Below are 26,417 nucleotides of genomic sequence, written 5' to 3'. Positions count from 1 at the left end.
TAAGCCTGAATGCAAAAACAGTCCAATTCACAAGGATCAGTGCTAATTAGAGCTGCGACGATTAATCGATTAGATGTCAACTGTTAAGTTAATCCCCTAAACTAATTTGATAATCAGTTAAACAGTTTGAGTCATCTTCATCTTCGCAGACTGGCCAGTCATAGCGTAGCATCAGGCCGGCTCAAACCAGGATCCGACAACAACACAGCTGTGCAAATTTGCTGGTTTTGTGGATGTGGAGCTAAATGTTGTGCCTGGGGCACGTCGTGTATTAATGATACTCGTTACTTGGAGAGGCTGGAAAAAGATATACGTTTCTTCCCTGTTTCAAAACCAAAATCAAACCCTGAAAAGTGTAGGGTTAGCTAGCTAGCTACTGAAGATATAGCCTACTGAATGTATACACATGCTGCTTTTGCTTTTTGATGATTGTAACTGTGAAACAAAGAGCGACCCTGCTGTACAGGAACCAGTGAAGGGAAGCAGGGAAACTTTGCTGATATTGAACCAGCTGTGTGTCATCACAGTGTGCGCAGATTAATGTTGTTTGCCTTCTGCCGGACTGCACACACTGTGATGCCACACAGCTGGTTCAATATCAGCAAAGTTTCCCTTTATATTCATTGTCTTGTGTGGCGATCAGCAGTGATGTGGTGGTTCACTTTTAAACTGTGATCTGTAGCCTATAGTTCGGCTTTAGCTTCTAACTATCTTTGTCTTTTTAACCTGTTGTTGCTGCTGAGTCAGTTTGACATCCTGGATATATCCTTCAAACACAGACTGTAGACCCCTCTGTCTGCTTCTCTCTGGAATCACCGTTTCCTTCTTCCAAAAATATGATAATATTTCTTCAGGGAGTGCAGTTAGTGACAGTGTGGGCTCCATGATTACTGCGACAGCTTGTCGGCCCATCACAAAGGGGCGGGGCTTGGCGAAAGGTAAATTGAGAAAATAATTGCAGCCCTAGCGGTAACAGTCAAAAGCAGTTAAAACGAAATTATTGGTGTTTTTAGAAAGTTAGTGCATTTGTAAGGGGTGTCGTGCCCACACTTTTGAGTGATCAAATTGAACCTTGAAACACAGCAGATAGCAGTTGCAAGTGATGCACAATGCAATCCATTCTTCATGACTTCACCTGTCTTTTTTTAGGCTTTTGGGGAACTACTACTGTCGTCAGGTTTTGCTGATGCGTCACACTTTGTCTCATTAACCGTGATGTTTGCATCCGTCTGGATAAACTGGTTCTAAAGCTGAGAAACTGCACGTGACATGAAAGCAGCAACACTCACGCATCAAAGCCACCCATTATAGGAGTCAGATCTTTTGGCCACTGGAGCAGTCAGGGTCTAAGAGCCTTGCTCAAGGGACCTCAGTTGTGGGAATGAGGGAGGGGCCAGTGCTGCTTCCACAGCCAGATTTATGTTGCTGCTCTGGGGATTGAACGGAAACCTTGCGGTCACAAGCCCACTTCACTCTTTACTTATAGTGTAAAAACAGAAGTTATAACTCTAATACACTGACGAGCTGTGTTCAGGCCATGTTGGTGCTTTTATGGGTGTGTATTTGTTTTTATGTCTGTATACGATATTAGCATATGGGAGTGTTTGGCTCAGATACTCAAGTCCAGAACTAGGTTTGATTTTTATCTGTGTGAGAGGGGGAGTGCAGGCAGGTTTTCAAACAGTCCCTCTAAACCTTGGATCAATTATGCAGCATGCGTCCAAGGCTGCAAATATGCCAACTGTGTCACATCCTTGAAACAAACTATTTTTATTAACAAAATAAGTTGTTTTAATGCAGATACTTTGGTCCCTGTGCCAAACAAAATGCAACGAAAACATGCCCTTCATAGATTCTTTATTCCCCATAATGATGTCAGAACTGCAGCTCACGGAATATCAAAGTGTCTCCACTCCCATGAACTTAATTGGCTGAAAACATAATTCCTAAACATTGTTTCAGTGTCCCATTTCTTTAATAACACTTTCAATTGATTTTCCTCCATCAAAACACATCCCAAACATCCTTTAACGTAACGATTTCTTCCCTGTGTGGAACCACATTTCACACTGGCCTGTTTCTTTGTACTGGAGAATTCACCCACCTCTTTTTTCTCCTCACTTTCTGAAGAACAGAGGGGCATCGATCTCTTTGGCCTGGAACAGAGGAGAAAGGGAGCGGGTCATGTTTAATTAATTCTTATCTTCTCCAGGCATCAATGTGCATTCACTAGTTATTCTTTTGATGCATTTTAAAGTCTGTATTTCAGAGTGTGCAATTAAAGGTGAACTCTGCTTGAGGGGAAAATGCCAGTTTTTTTGCAGGCCCAATTAAAATTTGGAAGCTGTACTGGAAGGGAAAAGACTCAAGGTGCATGTGCCTGAGACATGTGAGGTGTGCTCTGTGTGCGTGTGTGTGTGTGTGTGTGTGTGTGTGTGTGTGTGAGTGAGTGATCTACAAAGGAGAAGTTACTGTTTTAAAAAAAAAAAAAAAAAGAGAATTTTCATCTTGGGATTCATTTTCACAGAAGAATTTTACACTTTTCCAGTCAACATTTCATTGCAAAGCACTAATTAGATTTTTACTCGGTGATTGCAGCCTTTCAGATGTTGTCATATGCAGCAGGGATTCTGAATCTTTTCACCACTAGAAGCGTAGACAATTTTAGAAACAGGATCAGGTTTATAACCAAGAAGATTTTTACATAAAAGGAATTTGCTTTGGTGTTTGGCATGTAACAATGCAGTGAAAGTGCTGCAAAAGTCAAGGAAAAAATATAGAAGGTTATGTATGTACGTATGTATGTATAACTAACGGTTATTTTCATTGTCAACTAATCTGTTGATTATTTCTTTGATTAGTCGACTAATCATTTTATCGAAAAATGTGTTAAAATGTTGAAAAATGTCAGTCTGTCTCTCCCAAACCCCAAAATGATGTCATCTAATGTCTTGTTTCGTACTCACGCCAAAGGGTTTTGGTTCACCGTCATGGGAGAGTGTGTAAAGCTGCCAATACCTGAACGTAAGAAGCTGCAATAAGACTATTTTGGGGTACTTTTATAGTACTTTTCTATGAAAAATGACTCAAACCGATTAGTCGACTACTAAAATAGTCACCGATTATTTTAATAGTCGATTAGTCATCGATTAGTCGACTAATCGTTGCAGCCCTAATCATTGCAGGACATACAAATATAATTTGTAGGCTGGGGCATCTCTGATGTGTCACAATGCTTCTTTATAATGGTACGCTGTGACATATTTTATTTGGATATTGCACTTGGCCATATTGTGACTGCAGCCCTATGTGCAATGTAAAGATTATAGTTAAAAAGAAGTGTGTTTGCAGCAAAGTTTATCTTCCTCTGTGTCTATAACCATATACTGTATGTGTTTGTTCAAGGTACTGTAAGTAAATCCGTCATGTCCTGCGGTGCTTTACTTAAAGGGATGGGTCTGAGCCTTTGAAGTGGGGTTGTGTGAGGTACTTATCCATTGTCAGTGTTTTACTAACAGTAGATGTCAGTCGGCACGCCCCCAGTTTGGAGAGGCGGCAGGAGTTTGACGCGGAAGGGTACCGCTGTGGACGGGGACAGCAGCAAAACATTTCAGCCTCGTAAAAAAAAAGTATAACAGTACGCTATATGTACCTTGCAATCAGACAGCGATTTCTGACAAGGAACGGAAGCTGTTATTGATGCTCTCGTCAAAACCACCAGACTCCATTGACAAAAACAGTAATTTTACCTCAGAACACAGGAGATTGCTGGTCTACTTCTGCCTCGATCGGGTAGTTTGTGTGATTTGTGAATTTGGTGAATCCAAACTAACCCTTTAAAACTAACTAACTGGGTCAGCAGTACACCAGCAGCTCCCGTGTTAAGCAATGTAAAATTACTGTTTTGTCAATGGAGTCTGGCTTTAAAGAGAGCATAGATTTGAGTTCAGTTCCCTATTGGAAAGGGCTGTCCGATGTGTCACTTTGGTAGACCAACACCTCCTTTGTTCAGCAAGCTAAGGTTAGTTTTTGTCAATGGAATATAATAGATATAAAATAAAGTACGTTATGCCACTGCCCTCATCCTGAGCAGTACATTGCTTAGCTTCTGTGTCTGTACTCCTGCCTGCTTCTCCAAACAGGAGGTGCAGCAACTTCTATCTGTAGATAATACACAGACTATGGAAAGTGCCTCATATGACCCCACTTCAAAAAAGCCGAACTGTCCCTTTAAGTATGACCTTTTATACTCTCTATCTATGCACACTCACTGCATGTTTATGTGAGTGATATACTGTAGCATAACTCCAGCAAGAATCTCCTTGTTGCATCAAAATACGGCTTTGTACATTCAGTTTGGCGCTGTTGCGTCCCCCCGTAGCTTCAGAGTATCCTGGAAGGTCACCAAGGAACACACTCTGCTAAAGCCATTCATCACCTATTTAAAATAAAGGAATCACATGTTGTTTCTCATGATTTGTGCCCTGATAAAATCACAGGATGACACGCTGCATATTCCCATTTTATTGCTCACTGACGTGCAAGGGCCATAAATGGTTGTATAATGTATCCATAACTGATAGGGAACTCGTACAATCCAAGACATTTATATCTATTTATGTACATTTGTGCTTAAAACCAGCTGAATGCCCTAAATCTGCCTTTGTACACGCCCTGTTCTCTTCCTGTTATTGGTCTTCCAGCTCTGATAAGAGCGTTTATTTTGTATCCATTCCAACAGTGACCTAAATCAAGTCTTTTCTTCACCTTTCATCAACTTTACCTCCATGCCCTCTTCCATAAAATACTGCATCTCAATCCCACTTTATCCCTTTCTTTCTTTCTCACGTTCCCTCCTTATCTCCTGTCTTTCCCGCTGTCTTCTTTCTTCAGCTCAAGTATGCTATGAACTCTTTTCCGCCCCAGACCACTTGACAAACTATTTTCATGTCTTAACCTTATATGGGATAATAATATAAGCATAACTTCCTGGGTGGGAGGGAGGGCGACAGAGTACATACAAGGACACAGTAGTTAGGGTAACTGTATGGCCTGCAGAGAGGGGGAGAAATTTCTGAAGTAGGTTTTTCACACTGCTGTTTTTAATTATACATATACCTTGATGCAGTCTCATAGTTCTTCAGTGGAAGCTAGTTAGCCTGGCTCGCCGGCGTCCACTTTACGAGTGGAATCCAAATTTTACAACAGGTCTGGTCCTCCTAAATTTGAATGCTGTAAAGAAACGGTACACCTCTATGTGAGCTCATTGCAAAACGTCTTATATCAACATTCTTAGGCTAAACGAGGACTATGATGTGCTGCAGTCAGGAGTGCACCACATAAGTTGACAGCTCAGCCCTTAGAGGTCAGTAAACCCGTAGGAAACATCCGACCAGAGGCTTGAAGCTTAAACGATATTTCCACAAATATGTCCAAAAACAGTTTTACTCCCTTTTAAAATGGAAAAATGTGCACAATTGCTGCAGTATCGCTGCAGGTTATGCTTCCTTAAAGGGATGGTTCATCCCAAAATCCTTACATGCAGTGCTATTAATTAATCTAGACTGTTTAGATGTCAGTTTGCGAGTGTTAAAGATATTAGCCTTATCTCCATTGTAATGGAACTAGATGGCACTCAGCTTGTGGTGCTCAAAGTGCCAAAAAATACATTTGAAAAACTCAACAGCAATGTCTCTTTCCAGAAATCATGACCAGGCTACTCAAGATAATCCACAGACCTTGTTGTGAGCAGTTTCATGTGGGAACTATTTTCTTTCTGCCAAACTACACCTGCCAACTCTGTCACCACACGGAAGGACGTGTGCATCTACTGCTAGCTCACCTAGCACCACTGAGCTAGCTCACATGACAGCTCAGCCAAAAAGAGCGCCAGTAATGTTTACATTTCACGCTGTCACAAGCACGATCCTCCATGAGTAGTTGCACACTTCCTTCTGTGCAGTGATATGGGTGTAGTTCGGTGTGAAGAAAATAGTTCCTACATGAAACTGCTCACAACAAGGTCTGTGGATTAGCTTGAGTCATGATTTCTGGAAAGAGAGATTGCTGTTGAGTTTTCCAAATGTATTTTTTGGCACTTTGAGCACCACAAACTGAGTGCCATCTAGTTTGATTATATTTGAGAGAAGGCAAACAACTCTACGGCCGATATCTCCAACACTCTGCAACTCACACCAAAACAATCTAGACTGATAAATAGCACTACAGGTGAGAGGAAAAATATGTATTTCTTGATTTGGGGGTGAACTGTCCCTTTAAACAGAAAGCCTTTTGGTGACCACTCAGCTATACCTGCTTTTAGATAAGAGCTCAACCTCAGGTCATTAATGATCTTTCTCTCACTAATAGCGTCACATGTCTTCAAATGAGCTCCACTTCTTTGCTGGTACTTAGAATTAATTTCACTTGCTTATCAAACAATGGGCCCCCTTTCTCATCTGCCCTCTCCGTCCCAGTGTGATAAACAACTAATTGTTTGTGCTACAAACCACAAACAACTGCATCGAGGCCAGTGCCTCTTGTAGCAGCAGTCGATGTAATAGAGAGAAGGCCTCTGATAAGGCACACTCCATTAGAGTAAGGCCTCTGGGGATTATGTCATCACTGTCCTATTTACTATCACACTGCAGTCAGTTCTTCTGGGGTCAGAGTGGCAGTCTGCTCTGCCTGACCTTTTTACCATGACGATGAACAGAGTTGTTTGTGTGTGTGCTGTATGTTGTATGATGAATAGGCTACTTGATAAAGGCTCTTCTCAACATAGACATGGCTGATTACGTTTCAAACAGTAATTAGCTGATATTGATGTCACACCATATAGAAGTTTTTTTCTAATGTAATATTGCGCTTTATCTCATTAATGAAAAAAGAAGTTTAACAATAGAGTTCTTCCTCCACAACATCATAAAACTTCCTTGGTGTCCCCTCTGCTGGCGGAGGTAGTTATGTTTCTTATCTTGACCTCTTGATGAGTCATAAATAAATACGTTCTGCCATTTATAGGCCCATTAAAAGCTTTTTAAGGCTGCAAAGGTCACAGCACTTCATAAATCTTACACCGGCGTTTACTTTAATAAAGTGTATTTTCACACAGATTCGGTAACTCTACAGTGACGCATAATGTGACACCATTTATTCATCAAATCAGAGACAATGAAAAAGGGGTGTTTAGTCTGGGCATTAGAGTCAAAGCTGCTATGAGCTAATGGATCATTTTTGCTTTTCATCTACCTTTTTAATGTCTCAGTTTTAGTTATAAATCAAAAGGATCTCTGTGCAAAAAACACTGTCAATAAATAAAGTATATTTTAGACAAGTATTATAACTATTATTTTTATTTGGAAAAGGCAACATTATAGTTTGTACAAAATCCTTCAGATGTTTTTACATGAAATGCTTTACAGTTTTTATGAACATGTACATCTACATATGCACAGAACAAGGGAAGAGCCACATTGGCTGTGGGCCACAACTCAGTCAGTCCTCCGTCTTCATTTCCAAATACACACCCATGTATACACCTCCTGTGTGCACAGGAGCAACACATCTGTACACAAACACATCTGTATTCACCAATATATCCACCTGGATACAACCCACAAATCTATCTGTACTTCCACTTCGATCTAAAAACAATTTTTGTGTTTCTTAAGCCTCCTACAGACTGCGATTTTAGCAATCTTATAGGTTTAGTGCAGCTACACTGTGTGCCATAGATCCAATAAATTTGGGTACGACATCAAGTTTGATGCATGCAGACTGCACTGACAACGCCTACTGAATTGCAGGCTACAACGCATGTTCGTCAACGTCAATACGCAAGAACAAAATGTCATCAGTGCGCGCCATCCATCTTCGCCGCTGCTGTATACAGGCAAGGCTTCTTTTGCCACAAGGTTTTCGTCTTTGCCGGAAACCTGCACAGTTTTTCTGGCTCGTTTTGCCTCTATGACGAGTTGCTGTGTGTCTGTTTGTTTGGGTTTAGCACCAGCATCGTCCTCATCAGTGCGTCATTTCACGCTGCATTTTTATTGGTTGGTTAGTAGACATAGGTGGTAACAGCAGTCACAGAGTGAGATGGTCATCCCAAATTTCTGACACTGTCAGAATTTTATTCCAGGCTGTCTTTGATCACAAGGCCATGACATCGGCCATCATTGGACCTCTCTCACCGTGCCATGTAGGACCACCCTTTTAGAGCCACGACCAAAGATATCGCCACGTTTCTTTCACGTTGGTCATCTTTCGTCTGGGACAGCCCAAAATGGCACAGTGTATACTAGGCTTTACATGTACCCACCACACACTCTGCAAAACAACTATACATTCGAACTAAGGGAGCTTATATGTCTACCATCCCATCATGAGGGGAAAGGAAAATAAAACATAAGTGGAGGTATACAAAATCTGCTGGAATTGGGTTTTTAAAATCGATCCAACATTATTTATTAAACCAAAATTTAAACTTCAACTTAACCTCTTAATTTCCTTTTTTGTTCAACCAGCAGTTCAGAACCCAAATCTATTCAATTTATAAAGATATGAAGCAGAGAAAAACCGCAAATCCTGACATTTAACCTGGCAATGTTTCCCTGCATTTCGTAGCTGCGACCAGCAGCTCCATAGGTCGCTCCGTCGGTCAGTCGGTCGGCCCACAAAAATTTCCCCACCCTGTGGAGGCCACATTTTTTCCCCATAACAAAAAAGCGCATAACTTCCAAACCGATTTAAATGACGTGACCAAAGTTTATGGAAAGATACACACAAATAGACGGACAAACACACATACACAATGTTGCCACGGCGAAGGGAAGCAAGATTGTACTTGTAACGAGTGTTTGTGAGGTTGTGTGTGTGTTGCAAATGTTGCTTGACAAATTACTTTAACAATAAATTATTAAATTAATCAATCAAAATAATCTGTTAATTGATTAAGTAATCATTTTAGTATTCATTTAAGACTGAACACCTAACTCAAAAATCATGATCTTACAGGCACCAGTTTATAATGTGTTTTTGAAATATTTACTACTTTACTGCTTTCCTGAGATGCCAACAGCATCACCCAGAAAGTTTCGGGGCATGAATCGGTCATCTTCTGCTATAATACGACTCCAAAACAACTCCTCCGCCTGCAGAGAGGGGTTGTTTTGAATATGGGCTGTAATCTCTCTATTAGCAGCAAAAGCAATAATAATATCAGTCATGTCTAAGGACATTCTCATGCCCTGTATCCCACTGTTCCGGATTAGAAAGGCATTGAACCAGGGATTAGTGGAGGAAAGAATAAAGCCTTCCTTTGACAACAGAGGAGGGAGGGCTAATGGATCAAGACCCACTGAGTATTTACACACACACACACACACACACACACACTTACACAAACACACATGCACACACAGTCTTCACACAGATTCAGCGACTCATCTTAAAGCTACTTAACCCTGCGTGAGAGGTGACATTCCGTAAGAAGTTTTCCAGGAACTATCCAATTGTAGCAGTTGAACGTGACAGAGTTTTCCTTCTGACCTCCAGGCCACCGTATCCAGTTTTAACTCGGTGTGTGCCTCCCAGGAATCCCTGTGCTGCTGCCGGTTGCACGAGGACATGTTTTCCTTTTCTGAGCCAGTTGTCCGTATCCATGCATGACGTGTTTTAGGGCTCAAATTTGGAGGTACCAGTCGGGTTTATTCAGGGCGGGTTTTGGAATTGCTGGTGCTGCCCAGGTTTAGGGTGTTAGCTTTAGAGAGAGGTTGGCAACTTCATCCCCAAGACTCTTTGAGAGAATTCATCACTGTTTGTATCTCAAGGATAAGAGTATATCCTCACTTAATTTAATCTTTAAAATCAAGTTATGAGTGTTTTGATATCGCAGCATACAACAGGAATGTCTTATCGCAATCAAACACACTGCTGCAACTTAATACTGAGAGGATGTATGTGCACAGGTGTATTGGTATAAATACAGTGCTAGGTTGTACAATGCGTAAAGGATTTAAGGATTCTGGGCATTTCTGAGGCATTATTAGGATATATTTTGCTTTCATCTCAAATCATTAGAGACATTTTATTGGCGAGACCTTGATAAATGCACGACAAAGGCAAAGCAGCTTTATTTTAATAGCACATTTCATACACCAAGGCAATTCAAAGTGCTTCGCAGATCAGTGAAATATAAAACATAATAAAGGATACAGATTGACAACAAAAAACGTAAAGAGAAAAAAGAGATGTAAAAGGTAAAATAAATTATTAAATGATTTGCAATTATAAAGAAAAATCACCATTAAAAATAGTAAAAGTGCAAACAAGAGGTGCAAAGATTAAAAGATTATTTTAAATGATCTAAAACTGAGTTTAGAAATAAGTTTGCAGTCAAGAAGATGGAGAAAGTCAAAGCATAAGCCTGTCTGTCTGCAGCTATTCTCACAAACTACTGGACCAATCAGCCTAATGTTCTGTGTGCTCATTAATGACTGTTTGAGGCATCTTTTCTGGTTGCAGTGAGTCACAGTTTTTGAAAAACATGTTTTATTGACTGTCTTTGTTACCGTAATTGACTGCCAACTCCTCACTCCTCTAAATTGGACGGTAGGGGCTACAGGTGGCCAACAAAATCACCTAGTGAAGGGCATTTCTGGCAGTCGGCTCCGGCCACATTTTGGCCTTCGTCGTTGCTGAAAAAATGACATCCAAAGAGGAGTTTAGTCTCATTTTGAACTGCAGCATTCGCACATTAATTCCATACCTGATATGTCATGATTCAGTAAAAGTAGGCACAGTACAAGATGAATGAATCACAGTTTTGTCATTTTTGTGGGCTGCCAGGGAGCCAGGAGGGACGATTGAGTGAGATTTAGCTCTTCTTTGTTCGGGAGGGGAGAGGGTTTTTATTGGACATTGTGTCCGAGGTTTGTTCCCATATCGCCTGACAACTTTGGTTACACCTCAATAATTTAAGCTGCATATTGTCTCCCCCTTCATTCCACTACTGTCCTGCATACATGCTGGACACACAGCCTGACCTCCAGTCCCTGTTCACCACACAAACCCCCTGACACACTCGGCAGATCCGAAGTGAACTTTGCTAGTTTTAATTAGCGATTAATCTGCAGATAACGTTCACAGTCACACAGTTAATCATGAAAAAGTTTGAGCTCTAGAGGCATAGTTATCCAACTGTATCCTTTGTTCTCTTCCAGATTGGATCCCACTCCACCCTCCTCATCCCTGAGATTGACGTCCACCTCCAGCCCCGGCCCCAGGGCCTGCCCTCCAACATTTTCCATATTTCACATTTTCACACCGAGCCACGCCGCACCGACCTCACCTCAGCTCCCTCTGGAGACCCTCCCCGACCATCCTCCCACATACCCCCAGGGACGGGACCTTGTCATGTTTCACTGACCGACCCCTCCTAACCGGCGAATGACAAGTGTGCATCCGAGGGTGGGGCTTGCCTCAGTCTCTCATGATTGGCTGCTGGATGGAATTAAGGTGAATGGAACACGCGCCCAAGGAGCAGGACCCTAACCCATCAGAGGGAGAAGAGAAACGGTGAGTCTGTGTTTTCAGCTTTTGTTGTTGTCTCTCTGTTTCTATAGACGAGCAATCTGATGCTTCCAAAACAAAGTCTCCACTGCTTCTCATTCAAAGGGCTGTTTCCAGATTGCATGGCTATCGCTGTTGCATGTCGGTCTGAGTAATATTAAAAGTAGTGTAAGTTACACCAAACCCCCCGACTCCTCCTTCACTGTGTCTTTTCTGATGTAAACAAATCGCTGAAATGAAGCAGACTTGGCTTTCAGTTATTGTGTAATGATGCTATATGTGCGAGAGGTCTTCTGAGGACATCCAAAAGGGAATCTTTATTTTTCAGTCTCTCTTTTATCGTCTAAATCTTTCTCATGGTGCTCTCCGTTTTCACCTCACTAGATCATTTTTTCCAGACAAGCTAAACAGTGTAGGGGCCTTTTTTTCCTCGCCGCCACTCTCTTCCTCTCGTCTGAATTGTTTTTCAGAGAACTAGGCTTAAAGCTACATCTGACCCCGGCGCTCCTCCCCTCCGCTGCTCCTTCATTTCTTGAGAAGCAGAACCAGTCAGGCCGGCCCGAACACAAACAAACACAGCACTGTTTAAGCCCCTTCTCATAAATGAAAACATAATATTAGTGGAATGGAGCCTGTCTCATAGAGGAAGGGGCCCTCTGAGTGGAAGAGGCTTTTGGCTAAAGGAAAGTGTTATCAGTCAATATCAATCTGCTTTGGCTTTGAGAGCTGAGGTCAGTTAGTTCACTGAAATCTATGATAGATTTAAGGGAAACTGCTTCCCTTAAATAAAAAGTTAATCTCTCTGTCTGGCAACGACTAAAGTTGTAATGCAGATGTCTCTTCCACAAGTGCTTCTAGAAGTATGAGTCGGATGTGGAGGAACATCATGTTTGCTTCTGTTTCATCGTTGTTTTCACTTTGTTTAATCCGAATTTATTATGCTAATAAATTGTTGAGGATGTAAACACTGCACGCAGCATTTAGCCAAAAGCTTATTTATATAGCTGCAACAATTATCCCTTTTGCTACTGAAATAATAAGAGCATTAAATGTATGCATTGTGTCCATTCATGCAGTCAGAAATTAGCATTTTAGGAGGTTTATTGTCTTGTTTATTTTGTTAAAAACAAAGCACTCTTGTTTACGACACGCAGTATTTACCACTTTGATTAAGACTAATTGGATAAGAGGGGCGTCTGAAGGCAACACTAGCTACAAGCTAAATTTTGTCACTCTAAAATCTTTTTTATGTCTCGAAATGACATCTCCACTTCCAGTACAAAAATAAATTCATCTACGATACAGGCGCTGTTATCTTGCACTTTTGGAGTCAGAGCCATGGTATCGAGTTACTTCTTTTACATCTGTCCTACCCAAACGCAAGCAGCACCATTGATCACGAGCACACCAATTGACACACACAGCTGTCAATAATGATATCACAAATAATCAAATAACTCAAATAAAACCAAATTTATTAACTACCTGAAACAATGGATGTATAGCGAGAGCTGGATACAGAGTTGGAGGCAGGCTCCGTTCATGCCGATGAAAGTTGCTTAGTGGCTCATGAAACCAAAAATATTCAACTTCCTGGTTGTAAAATTACTCAGATCTTTCAATGTCTTGGAAGAAGTACACATGCCGCATTTTTGGCGCGATCAAAGTCATTGTGAGCAACACAGTCACGGCATGCATGTGTTCCTGAGCGCCTTTTTTTTTCAGGGTGCAATAGCTACTGAACCAAGGTCAACTTTTGGAACGCAGCAGAGCGCACCGTATGTCATGTGACGAGGAACATCCAATCACAGCCGACAGATATCTTTCCCTTCTTCCGTAAATAGCAGTCGGTGGTAAATATGGAAAAGTTGGACATTTAGGTGCAGAGCTGTTAGAGCTTTACATCTATCCCACGGACGATAAGTCTACATACAAACAGCGCCTGGAAGCAGATCAGCTCTGCGCTCAAGATTTCAGGTTAACAGGCTACAATACAGTGCTTGTTAAGGTTGATTAGCAACCTCAGACGCAACCTACCGCCGCGCTCTTGAAAGCTTGAAAGGCGGTTACAGACGCGGCATGTGTTCAGCCCCTTAATCATGCAGCTCTTCTGGACTTTTGAAACATTATCGGACCAAATGGATTTAAACCCAATACTGAAACAAATCACATGTATGGGAAAAAAAGTCTTTTTGGGCCACAGCGCGTCACAAGACAAACCAGGAAGTTGTAGTTACACGGTTTCGGGCCTGCCGAAAATGAAAGAAGCCATTTTTGGGAAACACTTTTGATATGTACTTTGTAGAGATGCACCGATCCAGCTTTTTCCAGTTTCGATACCGATCCTGATGCTGTGGCTTTGAGTATCAGCCGATACCCGATACCGATCCGATACCATGGTTGACCTGAAAAGCTATATAACTTTACATGTAGAACAGAAAAGACTAGAGGCATCGGGCATTGATGACTACACAGTTCTTTCCTACGATAAAACAAGATGAAACAGATTAATGCAATGATGAACTATGTACGTTTAACAAAAATATCCAACTGTGCAACAGCAGTTAAATAGTGTGAAATATCTCCACACAGCAGATTCTCTCCTTCGCTCCATGACGTATGACATAGCTCGCGTCGCAATAGATTTAAAGGGAAAGGATCGCCTCAGGTATAGGCTGCATTTTCCAATACCCAATCCATCTATATTGATGGTATCGGGGCCGATATTCGATCCAGATATCGGATCGGTGCATCCCGTGTACTTTGATCTTGTAGTTTGTCCCATCTGCTAACATGGAGGGGGCGGGGTTTATGTTATTTTGGGGGAAGCTGTCCATCTCTATCAACAGTCTATGGTCTCTACAGTAAAAATTTATGTCTTAGATCAGTATGAGTTCATGTTATTAGTACCATGTGGAGAGACGAGCTGGCTGCCTTAAATGCATCGCAGCTCCACAGTGTCTCCATGTGCTGTATCACAAGCTTGTGTTAAGAAAGTCAATCCGGCGGAGCCTGGATAGATTCCTCAGCTAACATGAACACCTGTCAGGAGATTAGCAGCTCCGCCACTGGGGGACAGGGACAGTTGGTGCGGTCATGGATGTAGGAGCGCACACACCGGCCTTTCTTTTCTATATCTGACATGTTTGAGTGCAGGCATTCGGTGTATCTCTGCTTGTGATCCAACACCTGTACCGAGTGGTGGCTGCAGCGCTTTGCACCTCAGGGGTAATTAAAAGCACAAAGAATTGAGCTCTGGGGGCTTCAGACCGGAGCTACATAGAGTAGATATCAGTGTGTTCGGCATGACAGTGGATTTTATTAAATCTCCATCCCTCCCCTCTGCATGTTGTCAGCCTGTTGTTTTGAACTGCACCGGCTCTTTGAAGTGATGCTATGGTTACCGGCATGCAGACAGACAACAGAACACCTGTACCTATGGACTGGAGATTGTTTGATATGCACTCAACCATTTTCGGCTCTTTTTTTATATAAATGTGAGAGACTCTCTGTCTGACAAACATTACGGTGATTTTATTTTACAGACTTTCAGGGAGCTGCTGAAACCTGAAATTTTGACGCTGTTTTGAGTCATTTTGCTTCATAAAGCCGTTAATATTTTTGCCTTGATGGCTCATTAAGATGCATATTTTGCTGTAGAGTGTGTGTCACGCCTGATTTAGTTCAAACATAGATATGTAGTTGCAGCTTGCATCATTTCTTTTAACATGTCACCACAGCTGATGCAAGGCAGCTTGCAGTGTGTTGCATTAACAGTAGCAAAGGCTTGCTTCATAGTAGTGTGTGTGTGTGTGTGTGTGTGTGTGTAGTTTGTTGTATCCAGGAATCTTTGTTGTTGATATGCTTCAAGAGGCCGCCTCCTTTTATCCACTGCACTTATCTGAGAGCCTGCAGTCAAACATACGAGACCAGATTGCAGCGCAGAGTTAATTGTCGGTGCAATCTTTCTCGGACGACGTTGATTCTAATGACTTAATTACTTAGCAAATCAGATGGAGTTGTTGCCGAGGATGTAGCATTAGTACATAATGTTCCCGCTTCCCTCTTTTCACGTGTCAGACGAGGTATCAGTGCTCATCAGAATTTCGTATTCACCACTGGTACGACCTGTTTCCCTCAGCTGTAAATAGTATGAGATGGGTGGTAGTAACTCTGCGGTATCTGTGTCAGGGAACACACTCGAACCTATCCAGTCTACCAAACATACACACACACACACATGTAGAAAGAAATAAGGACAGAACTATCTACTATAAAAAGATTTGCATCTCGTCACACTGGGAGAAAGTGTGAGCCCTTTTCCAAGCCACATGTGAATCTGTTTTCTTTACCGCCTGTGACATAAAAGACAGACGACCCTGTGCTTTCATGTCGACCACAGCCCTCTGAGTCTGTGTGTTGATCTTCCTCCTGTCATGCAACATGTACAGTATGTCTGAAAAGGTAAACAAGATTCAGCTTTTCCTTCCCCTTGACATGAGGATGTCCTGTTGTGCGCGTGTTAAAGGCATTGTTATTTGCGCTATGGATTTTATAACGTCACCGGTCCTTTGTTCTTTGGAGATTTGGATACTAAGCAAGGCTTTGAAACTAAGTGAGGCTGAATACACTGGGAGTTTCTTTACATACTGGTATTTATGTCAATAGATTAAAGTCTTTTGTTTGCTTCATACAGTATGTTCTGTATGCAGTATAAGGGTATGTCCATAAAGTATGTGTTGCGTGTATACATAAACCTGCCGGGGATCGGAACATTTCTGAGCCTGTGGTGTATTAGATTGCATTACGCGTGTTGCAAGGTGTTCAAATTATGTTTTTGTAGATCGAACTGTTCCTGAGAGATTAACCTCATCCTCACCTGATTCAGATCACAGCAGCCTAGAGTTACCATGATGATTTGCCGTGCTTAAAAGTGTTAAAAAAACAAAATCAACTGGCAATTTCCTCCTATTTTGAGAGTGGAGCAGCAGGATTGTGTGTGTGTGTGTGAGTCAGAGAGTCAGTGAGTGTAGATCTCTGCTAATCAAAGTAATTGACAGAACGCTGTAAGTTTCCTCCGCAGAAAGAGATTCTATTTCTATGGCTGTCTCAGTCAATTATTAGTATTGTTCCTGGATTCGTACAAAAGAAGTTTTCGCTGTGGGAATCTCAACAGCACTTTTTAACTGCTGTGACCACATTTACAGAAAATCACCGGCTTTGAAAGTTTATAAAAATGAAAAGAACTGATTTCTGACTGCTAAAAAGGCACACAGAACCTGAACTAATGCTGCATTTGTGCCAAAGAGTTTGAGTCATAAATTTGGATAATAGCTGTGACTGAATGGTATGAATGATCTCACATGGCTGCTTGAAGCGCTTATTTTGTTTTTTATTTCAAATAACTTACAGAAACAGGAAAAAAGCAACTATGTTGAGATGCTGTCGTGCAGAGGACAAGCTGGAAAAGTACATCAGTGCAACGTGAACAGTGTTTTGCTTGTGATTTGACTGCAGGCGTTTACTGGTAAACAAGTGCAAATGGAACACCTGTACATCACATTATACAAATAAGCTGCGATAGATTCAGACGCACCTGCTGCACAGGACTGATGGTACGTCTACACAGCTTTGCTCTGCCTCATCACATCAAGCAGTGTTGTCTATACTCAGTGGATTTAAATAGAAGAATAGAAATAGAAAGAAAGAAGTGTATTCATTCCCAAAGGCCAGGTATTTAATTCTTATCAAAAAAATAAATAAAGCTAACATGTTCAAACAATATGAACAATATGTACAATCGTTAAAAAACATGAATCATTGTGGTAAGACGACATGTACAATACAGTTTAACGACAGGAGCAGATAAAATCCAGATAGCAGGTGATACAGGTAGGGCTGCCCCCTGATAGTCGACCAAATGTTGTCGACCAGAAAGGTCATCAGTCCACAAGATTTTATTGGTCGCTTAGTCGCAGAAAAAAAAAAAGTGAAACTAGCAGCTGCGCCTTGTCAAAGTAAATCCAAACCTATATGACTGGACCATGTGTGACTTTAATTTGAAAGGACAGACACAGGAAGTGTCCTTGCTCAGCAGTCAGACAGGAGTCAGGTTAATTTCCAGGGCTGGTACCTGCGGTTATTCCACAGGCTAGTTAATAACATGTCGGGCAGGAAATCCAAAGTGTGGGATCATTTTGAGAAGGTGAAGGACGAACCCAAGGTGATATGTAAACTCATCTTCATTGGTCGACTACAAACATGATGTATCATCTGAAACATGGAAGTAGCTACATGCCCATTAGCCCACAGCGTCATTAACAGGCGGCTCGCTCAGTGTGTGACGTGCACTTGTAGATAAAATATAGGCCTATATTAATGAAGGTTCATTAGTACGGTTTTGTATTTCTCTGTAATGTAGCACAGTGTTAACAATGTTACTGATACTATTCTTTCTCACACCTTCAACTCAAACCACCAAAATATATCATTTAATCATTACATTCATATCAGAAACATGCAGGCAACTAGTCAACTAATGGACCTAAATGACGACTAGTGGTTGACGAGGACAATTCTTAGTCAACAGACCTCTAGAAAGGTCACCATTTCATTATATGTGCCTAATATGAATGCATCATGTTATCAGAGCAATGAATATTTTGTTTAAAATGTGAGTTTATTCCATTGACATGAAGTGTTTTTGAAAATTAATCCCATTGTTTTTGTTTTCTTTCCTCCTGCAGTGACTTCTAAATCATTTTGTTCAGCTCCAGAGATTTGATATAATGAAATGTTCACTCGGCAGCATGCATATGGTTTGGACATATTTTATAGAATAGAATTTATGGATGCAAAGTACACACAGTGTACACACAGTTTACATTGATGTGAACCAAATGCAGCTAAATACAGGCTTAATGTAGACATTTAGGCTGTATAGTCTTTTTTAAGTTTCATTGTACCGGATATAGCGAGCTGTGTACATTTGAAGTGTCAGCTCCATGTTTATTATCGGTTATGTGTGGGTTGCTGTAAACTCGTGTATTTGGACAGAGGGAGTTGTCTGGCTCTCACTCAGTGGCATGCCATATCCCCCTCTAGCTCAGCCTGTAATTTAGACAGTGGCGGGACACATGAGGGAACAAAGTGTCCATTAGCTCTGGATGTATAGGACGGGACAGACCCAGCTGTAGGCCTGTAGCATGCATGCTGAACAATAGGCTACTGTGGCACTCACAACATAGGACAGGGGGACTCATTCAGACGCTGTTATGGATATAATTCTCTGGACTATTCCAGAGTGTCTTTGTATTGTTCTGTCTGTTTAAAGAGCTTCAGAGCAGGTGCTTCTCAGTCTTCTTGACTTAAAGGGTCAGTTCACCCAAATAGAAATAACATGTTTCCTCACTCGCCTTTAGTTGTATTTTGCCAGGGTTTTTAAGATATCTGTCTGCGTGACTTCTGGCTCCGCCCCAAATACGATGAAGAGGATTGTAATTTTATTTGTGGTGCCCACAGCAATGAACATGTATTTATTGATTGATTCATTCCCTTGGTGTTATTTTATCTCTAGTATTTCTTGTTTGGAAATTTTTATTTTATTTTATTTTATTTATAATTTATTTATTCATTCCCTTGGTCTTTTTTATTTCTAGTATTTCTTGTTTAAAAATTTTATTTTATTTTATTGATTGATTGATTTTTTTTCCCTTGGTCTTTTTTATCTCTAGTATTTCTTGTTTAAAAAATGTATTTTATTTTTTGTTTATTTATTTATTCCCTTGGTCATTTTTTATTTCTAGTATTTCTTGTTTAGAAATTTTATTTTATTGATTGATTGATTTTTTCCCTTGGTCTTTTTTATCTCTAGTATTTCTTGTTTAAAAATTTTATTTTTATTATTTATTTATACATTCCCTTGGTCTTTTTTATCTCGAGTATTTCTTTAGAAATTTTATTTTATTTATTTGTTCATTTATTTATTAGTTATTCCTGGGCTTTTTTACATCTCAATTATTTCATGTTTGGAAATTGTTCTATAGTTTTTTTTATTTTATTTTATTCCTTGGCCTTTTTTATGTATTTCTTGTTTTTTTATTTTTTTTTTTTTTATTCTTATTTCCATAGTATTTCTTGCTTGGAGATTATATTTCATTTTTTATTTTTTTTTATTATTATTATTTTTTTTTTTATTCCTTGGACTTTTTTATACCTAGTATTTCATGTTTGGAAATTGTATTTTATTTTTTGTTTTTTGTTATTTTTTCCTCTAGGATTACTTGATTGGGACTATCACTTTTTTTTTTTTTTTTTTTTTTTTTTTTTTTTTTTTAAATTCCTTAGTCTTTTTTAGATATCTTGTTGGAAAATGTATTTTATTTATTTTATTTTTTCCTACTTGGTCTCTTTTCCTCAATCTCTAGTAATGCTTATATGCAAATTGAATCATTTATCTTTTTTTCATAAATATATTTATGTCTGTCTGTAAATTAATGGTGAGCATATACAGCTGTCGTAAATATATTTTATGTTAGGTGGGGTTTTACAAGCCCTCAGGGTTTTATCATCCCACATGTGCATTTTTTCTCTTTAGTTTGTTTGATTTATCAAATGTACATATTAATAAATTATATATATTATATATTATATTATAAAAATCAACAGCTACATATCTGTATCAGAGACTAGGGTCTACTTTTTTTTTGTAATCAGAACAAGCGTGTTTTTGCTTTTTGTTTTTTTTTTTCATTTGTGTGAGCCTACATTTTAAAATATAAGGTTGGCCATATTTTTCTTACTGTCATTAAATCCCATGAAAAGACCAAAAAGCAGTGATGAAGCATTGTCTGTGCATTTGTAGCTTATTCCTCTGTGCCAAAGAGCTCCATTGTTTTCCACAGACTATTAAAATCACATTAGCGGGCCACACTGTTGCACAGGCTGACATGTTCCTTCATTAGCATGAACACACGCACTGTAGTTTATTTTGACTCAATACAATATGCACTGTCCTGCTGCCAGAAATACTCACTAGGGCACCAAATGTGTGTTAATCCACAGCTGAAAATAGTCCCCCACCAAAGGACCTAGTTGCTGTAGTCTGAGTGAGGTTTGCTAAAAACCTACGGTGCTGAGCTGTTGGAGGAAATTACAGGCTATTTTTAAAAATAAAAGTATATTTATGACCTGTTTTTATTCAAATCTTAAGCGGGAATGAATAAGTTTGGAGCCACAGACAGGTTAGGAAAGTATTTAGAGACAGACTGACGCATTATTGGTTTGATCTTCTCGTTGGATTCGTTGACAACAAGAAACATATATCCTGTAAATGTGCTGACATAAGTGGAATCCCCTGTAAGGACATAAAGTTCTCTGTGAGCGGTGTTGATGGCTGTTTTCTTATGTTTCTTGATATCTTTTGCAGTCCTGCGTGCAGCTTTAGCCTTAATGAAACCTGCACTTGCTTAAAATAGTCAAGTCTCATGAGAGCGCTCAGTTACCTGACAGCCTGGCAATTACATGTTAGACGCACTCCGCAGTCACTGTCAAAGTCACAGGTGGAGACGCTGGCTGTCCTCCAATCAGGGTAGACTGGGTGGTACTACCAGCAGAGCAAGAAAGTCCCACAGATTAGAGGAAGAGGGAGGGAGAGGCAGAGTGTATTTGAGTGGGTCGGCAGGCTAAACATAGCACAACTGGTAGAGACATCAGGGTGTAGGAGTGAGAAAGACAGATAGAGACTAGGTCTATGCATGAGCGCCGTGTCGCTGCAAGTCGTCTACATCTGCAACTTCAACTAGACCTCCTCTGCCATGCATATTTTACAGTCCCACTGCGTCATCAGGTCGGCACTGTAAGTCTTTTTCGTGACATCTTTTTGGCTTGTGTTGTTGACTCTTCTCTTCTGTATGTGTATTTGTTTAGGGCTGCGTTAGCACTCAGTTGTGCAACATGTGCACTTATTTTGCACAGCTATCAGGCCTTAGGAATCATATTGTTGCTGTTACACGCCAACTTAAGTTTCATACTGTGTGTGTGTGTGTGTGTGTGTGTGTGTGTGTGTGCGTGCTGGAGAGGCCAGAGAGTACAGTATGTGCATGTTTCTGTGGGGTTGGCTCAGGTTGCGGAGAGGCACAGTGTGTGCGGGGACCTTGTATACTCAGTGGTGTGTTGCAATCCCGTCAGAGTTTGAGAGCTGGAAATTGAAAAGCGCTCTGTGGTATGCCTGCACTGCACAAGGCGACAAGCCCCAACCTGCAAAAAACTCACATTCCATCAAAAAAATATTCAATTATGCATGATGTTTTCATCCGTGAGACAGGCGTGCTTGTATTTGCACTAAGTGGCCACACGTTCACCGGCTGTGTGATATAGTGTCAAGTCCTGTCAAAGCTGCCTGCTTTTTAGCATAAGCACCCAAATCACTTTTTCCTTTTTGTTTGTTTGGATGTTTGTTTACGGTTTTGCTTCACACAGTCATGTCAGACAAGATGTTTCTCTTTTATCTTTTCACACTGAAGCAAATTTGTGCATGTTGTGTGTTTTTCTGGTCATATTTTTGTTTTCTTTTTCCTTCTTAGGGCCACTTGACACCGTTTCTCTCCAACCCTTTCCACTGAGAGCTCTCAGAGCAGCGCAAAGCACTTCTGAGGCTCCGCCAAGAGTGCTAAGCTCTTTTTTTAGCTGCGAGGGTGCTAATATTTTCATCAGAGCTATTTTGGGATTGATCAGACTTTAATAGAGGGTTAGAGCCGGAGCTTATTCAGAGAGCCGTGATTTGAATTATCATTTCATTACTGTGTCATTGGTCTGCCAGTTCTCCGGCTGTTGTGCAGTGTTGTCGTCAGTACCACCTAAATCGAGACCAGGTCATAACCAAGACCAGGGTTTATAAAGACCAAGACTTTGAGGGGATGAGACCACGTCATAACTATGACCAGGGTTTGTCGAGACTGAGATAAGACCAAGACTCTGAGGATTTTAGACCAATTCAAGAAGAGGACTAATGCAGGGTGTGGCTGAGTCAAGACCAAGACTTTGAGGGGTTGAGGCCAAGTCAAGACCATGACCGAGATAGGACCAAGACTTTGAGGGGTTGAGGTTAAGACAAGACCCGGACTGAGGCAGGGAATGACTGAGTCAAGGTCAAGTTTTTAAGGGGTTGAGACTAGACCAGAACTGAGGCAGAGTGTTACTGAGACAAGCCCGAGACTTTGAGGGTTGAGACCAAATCAAGACCAGGACTAAGGCAGAGTGTTACTGAGACAAGCCCAAGACTTTGAGGGTTGAGACGAAGTCAAGACCAGATGTAAGGCAGGTTGTGACCGAGACAAGACCGAGACTTTGAAGGGTTGAGACAAAGTCAAGACCATGACCAAAACAAGACCAAAACTTTAAGGGGTTGAGAACAAGTCAAGACCGTGACCGAGACAAGACCGAGACTTTAAGGGGTTGAGAACAAGTCAAGACTGTGACCGAGACAAGAACAAAACTTTAAGGGGTTGAGAACAAGTCAAGACCGTGACCAAGACAAGACCAAGACTTTGAGGGGTTGAGATCAAGTCAAGACCATGACCAAGACAAGACCAAAATTTTAAGGGGTTGAGAACAAGTCAAGACCATGACCAAGACAAGACCAAAACTTTAAGGGGTTGAGAACAAGTCAAGACCATGACCAAGACAAGACCGAGACTTTAAGGGGTTGGGAACAAGTCAAGACCGTGACCGAGACAAGACCGAGACTTTAAGGGGTTGAGAACAAGTCAGGACCATGACCAAGACAAGACCAAGACTTTAAGGGGTTGGGAACAAGTCAAGACCGTGACCAAGACAAGACCGAGACTTTAAGGGGTTGGGAACAAGTCAAGACCGTGACCGAGACAAGACCGAGACTTTAAGGGGTTGAGAACAAGTCAGGACCATGACCAAAACAAGACCAAAACTTTAAGGGGTTGAGAACAAGTCAAGACCGTGACCGAGACAAGACTGAGACTTTAAGGGGTTGAGAACAAGTCAAGACTGTGACCGAGACAAGAACAAAACTTTAAGGGGTTGAGAACAAGTCAAGACCGTGACCAAGACAAGACCAAGACTTTGAGGGGTTGAGACCAAGTCAAGACCATGACCAAGACAAGACCAAAACTTTAAGGGGCTGAGAACAATCAAGACCGTGACCAAGACAAGACCAAAACTTCAAGGGGTTGAGATCAAGTCAAGACCATGACCAAGACAAGACCAAGACTTTAAGGGGTTGGGAACAAGTCAAGACTGTGACCGAGACAAGACCAAAACTTAAAGGGGTTGAGAACAAGTCAGGACCATGACCAAGACAAGACCAAGACTTTAAGGGGTTGAGAACAAGTCAAGACCGTGACCAAGACAAGACCAAAATTTTAAGGGGTTGAGAACAAGTCAAGACCATGACCAAGACAAGACCAAGACTTTAAGGGGTTGGGAACAAGTCAAGACTGTGACCGAGACAAGACCAAAACTTAAAGGGGTTGAGAACAAGTCAGGACCAGGACTAAGGCAGGGTGTGGCCGAGACAAGACCAAGACTTTGAAGGGTTGAGACCAAGTCAAGGCCATGACAGAGACAAGACTGAGTTTTGAGGGGTTGAGAACAAGTCAAGACCGTGACGGAGACAAGACTGAGATTTTGAGGGGTTGAGAACAAGTCAAGACCAGGACCGAGGCAGGGTGTGACTGAGACAGGACCAAGACCAGACCAGTGCGAGACCCACAATGCACAACACACTCATGATAAATGTTGACCATGCACATCGGGCTGGGTAGTAAATCCATACGATATCAATATAGTGATATCAGACTAGATAGTTTTAAAGGCTGTATTACAGTTAAGTGATGTCATTTCCTGAACTCACGGGACTGTTCAAGCTGTTCTAGTATTTGCTTTTACCCATGTAGTCATTGTGTCCACATTACTGATGATTATTAACCAAAAATCTCACCGTGTAAATATTTTGTGAGAGCACCGATGGCCAACCCTACAATATAAATAATCAGAAGGTGTAATGGGGCGAATTGTATGTGGTGGAATTTTCCGTTGTTTTCTATGAGCAAACAAATACAAACAAACAGGAAGGAGCTTAAATCAGTTTGAAATTTACAATACAGAGCTCCTTTTTTGCACAGACAATTTAGTGATATCGCTGCAGTCGCGGTGTTGACCGGTCTTGAAATAAAATCCTCTTTGTCCGAGTAAAAATGTGGTTCGGTCCAGGACGAGGCTGAAACCTTCACAAAGTGGTCCTGATTCAGCTCTCGACTACTGCAACCATGCTGTTGTGTTATTTTATGTCAAATTTGTTCTTGTCTAAATATTTTGTGAGAGTACCAATGGTCAGTCAATATAAATAATCTAAAGGCTTAACAGGGTGAATTTTATGTGCTGGAATTTTCCGTTGTTTCCGATAAGCAAACAAATACAAACATGAAGGAGCTGAAGTCAACTTAAACATCTCTATGTGCACCTCTGTTTTGTACCGGCAGTTTAGTGATATCGCTGCAGTTGTGATCGTGAGCGGTCTTGAAATAAAACGTCTTTGTCCGAGACGGGACAAGACAGAGTAAAAATGTGGTTGAGTCCGGGATGAGGCTGAAACCTTCACACAGTGGTCTTGATACCCGTCCTGAGTACTACAACCATTCTGTTTTGTTATTTTTTATTTTTGTTTAGTCATATTTTTTAGCACAGCTCAGCTGAAGGTAAACAAAGTTTAACACGTGGCAGGTTTCGGCCTCTTTTTGTGAGCACCCTGTTGTCGTGATTTAAGATCTCAGTGCGGAGATGCAGAGAAGGCGTAGTTATCGTGGAAGTGACAGAGATGTGACTAAAGTGTATCTGTTTGCCTTTTTGCCACATGGGAGGACTGAACTGTCACAAAGCTGTCAATCTGATGTTTGTCGCCTCCAGCAGCTGTACGGAGTGATGTGGAAGCCAACTGGCACAGGGAGAGATATTTACCTTTGAGTGTCAGTCAGAGAAAACTCCACCTTGTCTTTCTGCTGCTGTGACAGCTCCAATTCTTTTTTTTTTTCTCAGCCTGCTGACGTTTAATTTTTGCCCACAAAGTGAACGAAATGCATCGGGCATGTTCAGAGAGCTCTCAGATATCTTAACATTGTGAAATATGCACCCTGCTACCTTTGCTGCTGTTGTATGCCAAGAGGTGTTGCCTCACAGATGAGCATCTTTTGGAGACGTTTGTCACGTCAGATGTCCCCTATCCTCCCCCCATGACAAGAACATTATATCCTTTAGTTTACATGAGTTTCTAATCAGATACTACAGGCACAACAATCCCAATAAATCAAGCTTTAACTCAGTGGGCTATTTAGGAGTGTAATTTAATGCCCTGTTAAGCTATGTGATGTATTGTGAAAAGGGCAAAGGGAACCATAACCGAGAACAAGACAGTGCTATAACTGAAGCGAAGGTAAAGTGTGAAGGGCAATTTGAGTTGGCATTTAAGCTCGATTACAGCAACAACTGAACTTAACAGGCAATTATATTGTTATGTGTCCGAGGGGCGAACATTGTTTGCTGGTGTGAAATACAAAAACAAGATGGATTAGAGGAGAGGTGAGAAGCGTTTTGGTCATTCAGAAGCAGCGCTGTGTTTTCTGTAAGACCTTTTGATCACTGTGGGGAATAAACGTGTCGCTTTGCATAAAATCCCCTCATTACAGAGCATGGAAACAAAAATGTGTTTTTATGCACTGAGTGACTTCAGCCTGTGTTTTTCCATCACTGCAGCCCAGTTCCATAGTACATATTCTAAAGTGGCCAATTAGAATATAATCAGAGATGTCAGTATGCAT

The 26,417-nt window shown here is 41.1% G+C and overlaps 1 protein-coding gene across 4 annotated transcripts in view; it reads left to right on the top strand.

Moving 5' to 3' along the window:
* The window catches only part of thrab (thyroid hormone receptor alpha b), a 243,753-nt gene that overhangs the window by 159,403 nt on the left and 57,933 nt on the right, over window positions 1-26,417 (top strand). For 2 of the 4 annotated variants that reach the window (XM_033612065.2, XM_033612067.2), the window contains exon 4: window positions 11,223-11,577. In XM_033612065.2, coding sequence (XP_033467956.1) covers window positions 11,522-11,577 — 56 coding nt within the window. In that variant the 5' untranslated portion in view covers window positions 11,223-11,521. Of the gene's footprint in view, window positions 1-11,222; window positions 11,578-21,063; window positions 21,428-26,417 lie in introns of those variants that run through there. The other 2 variants (XM_033612066.2, XM_078163463.1) reach the window with 2 other exon arrangements.

The sequence above is a fragment of the Epinephelus lanceolatus genome, chromosome 21 (genome assembly GCF_041903045.1).
Source record: "Epinephelus lanceolatus isolate andai-2023 chromosome 21, ASM4190304v1, whole genome shotgun sequence".
Taxonomy (NCBI): domain Eukaryota; kingdom Metazoa; phylum Chordata; class Actinopteri; order Perciformes; family Serranidae; genus Epinephelus; species Epinephelus lanceolatus.
This window is presented reverse-complemented; position numbering and strand designations above follow the sequence as displayed.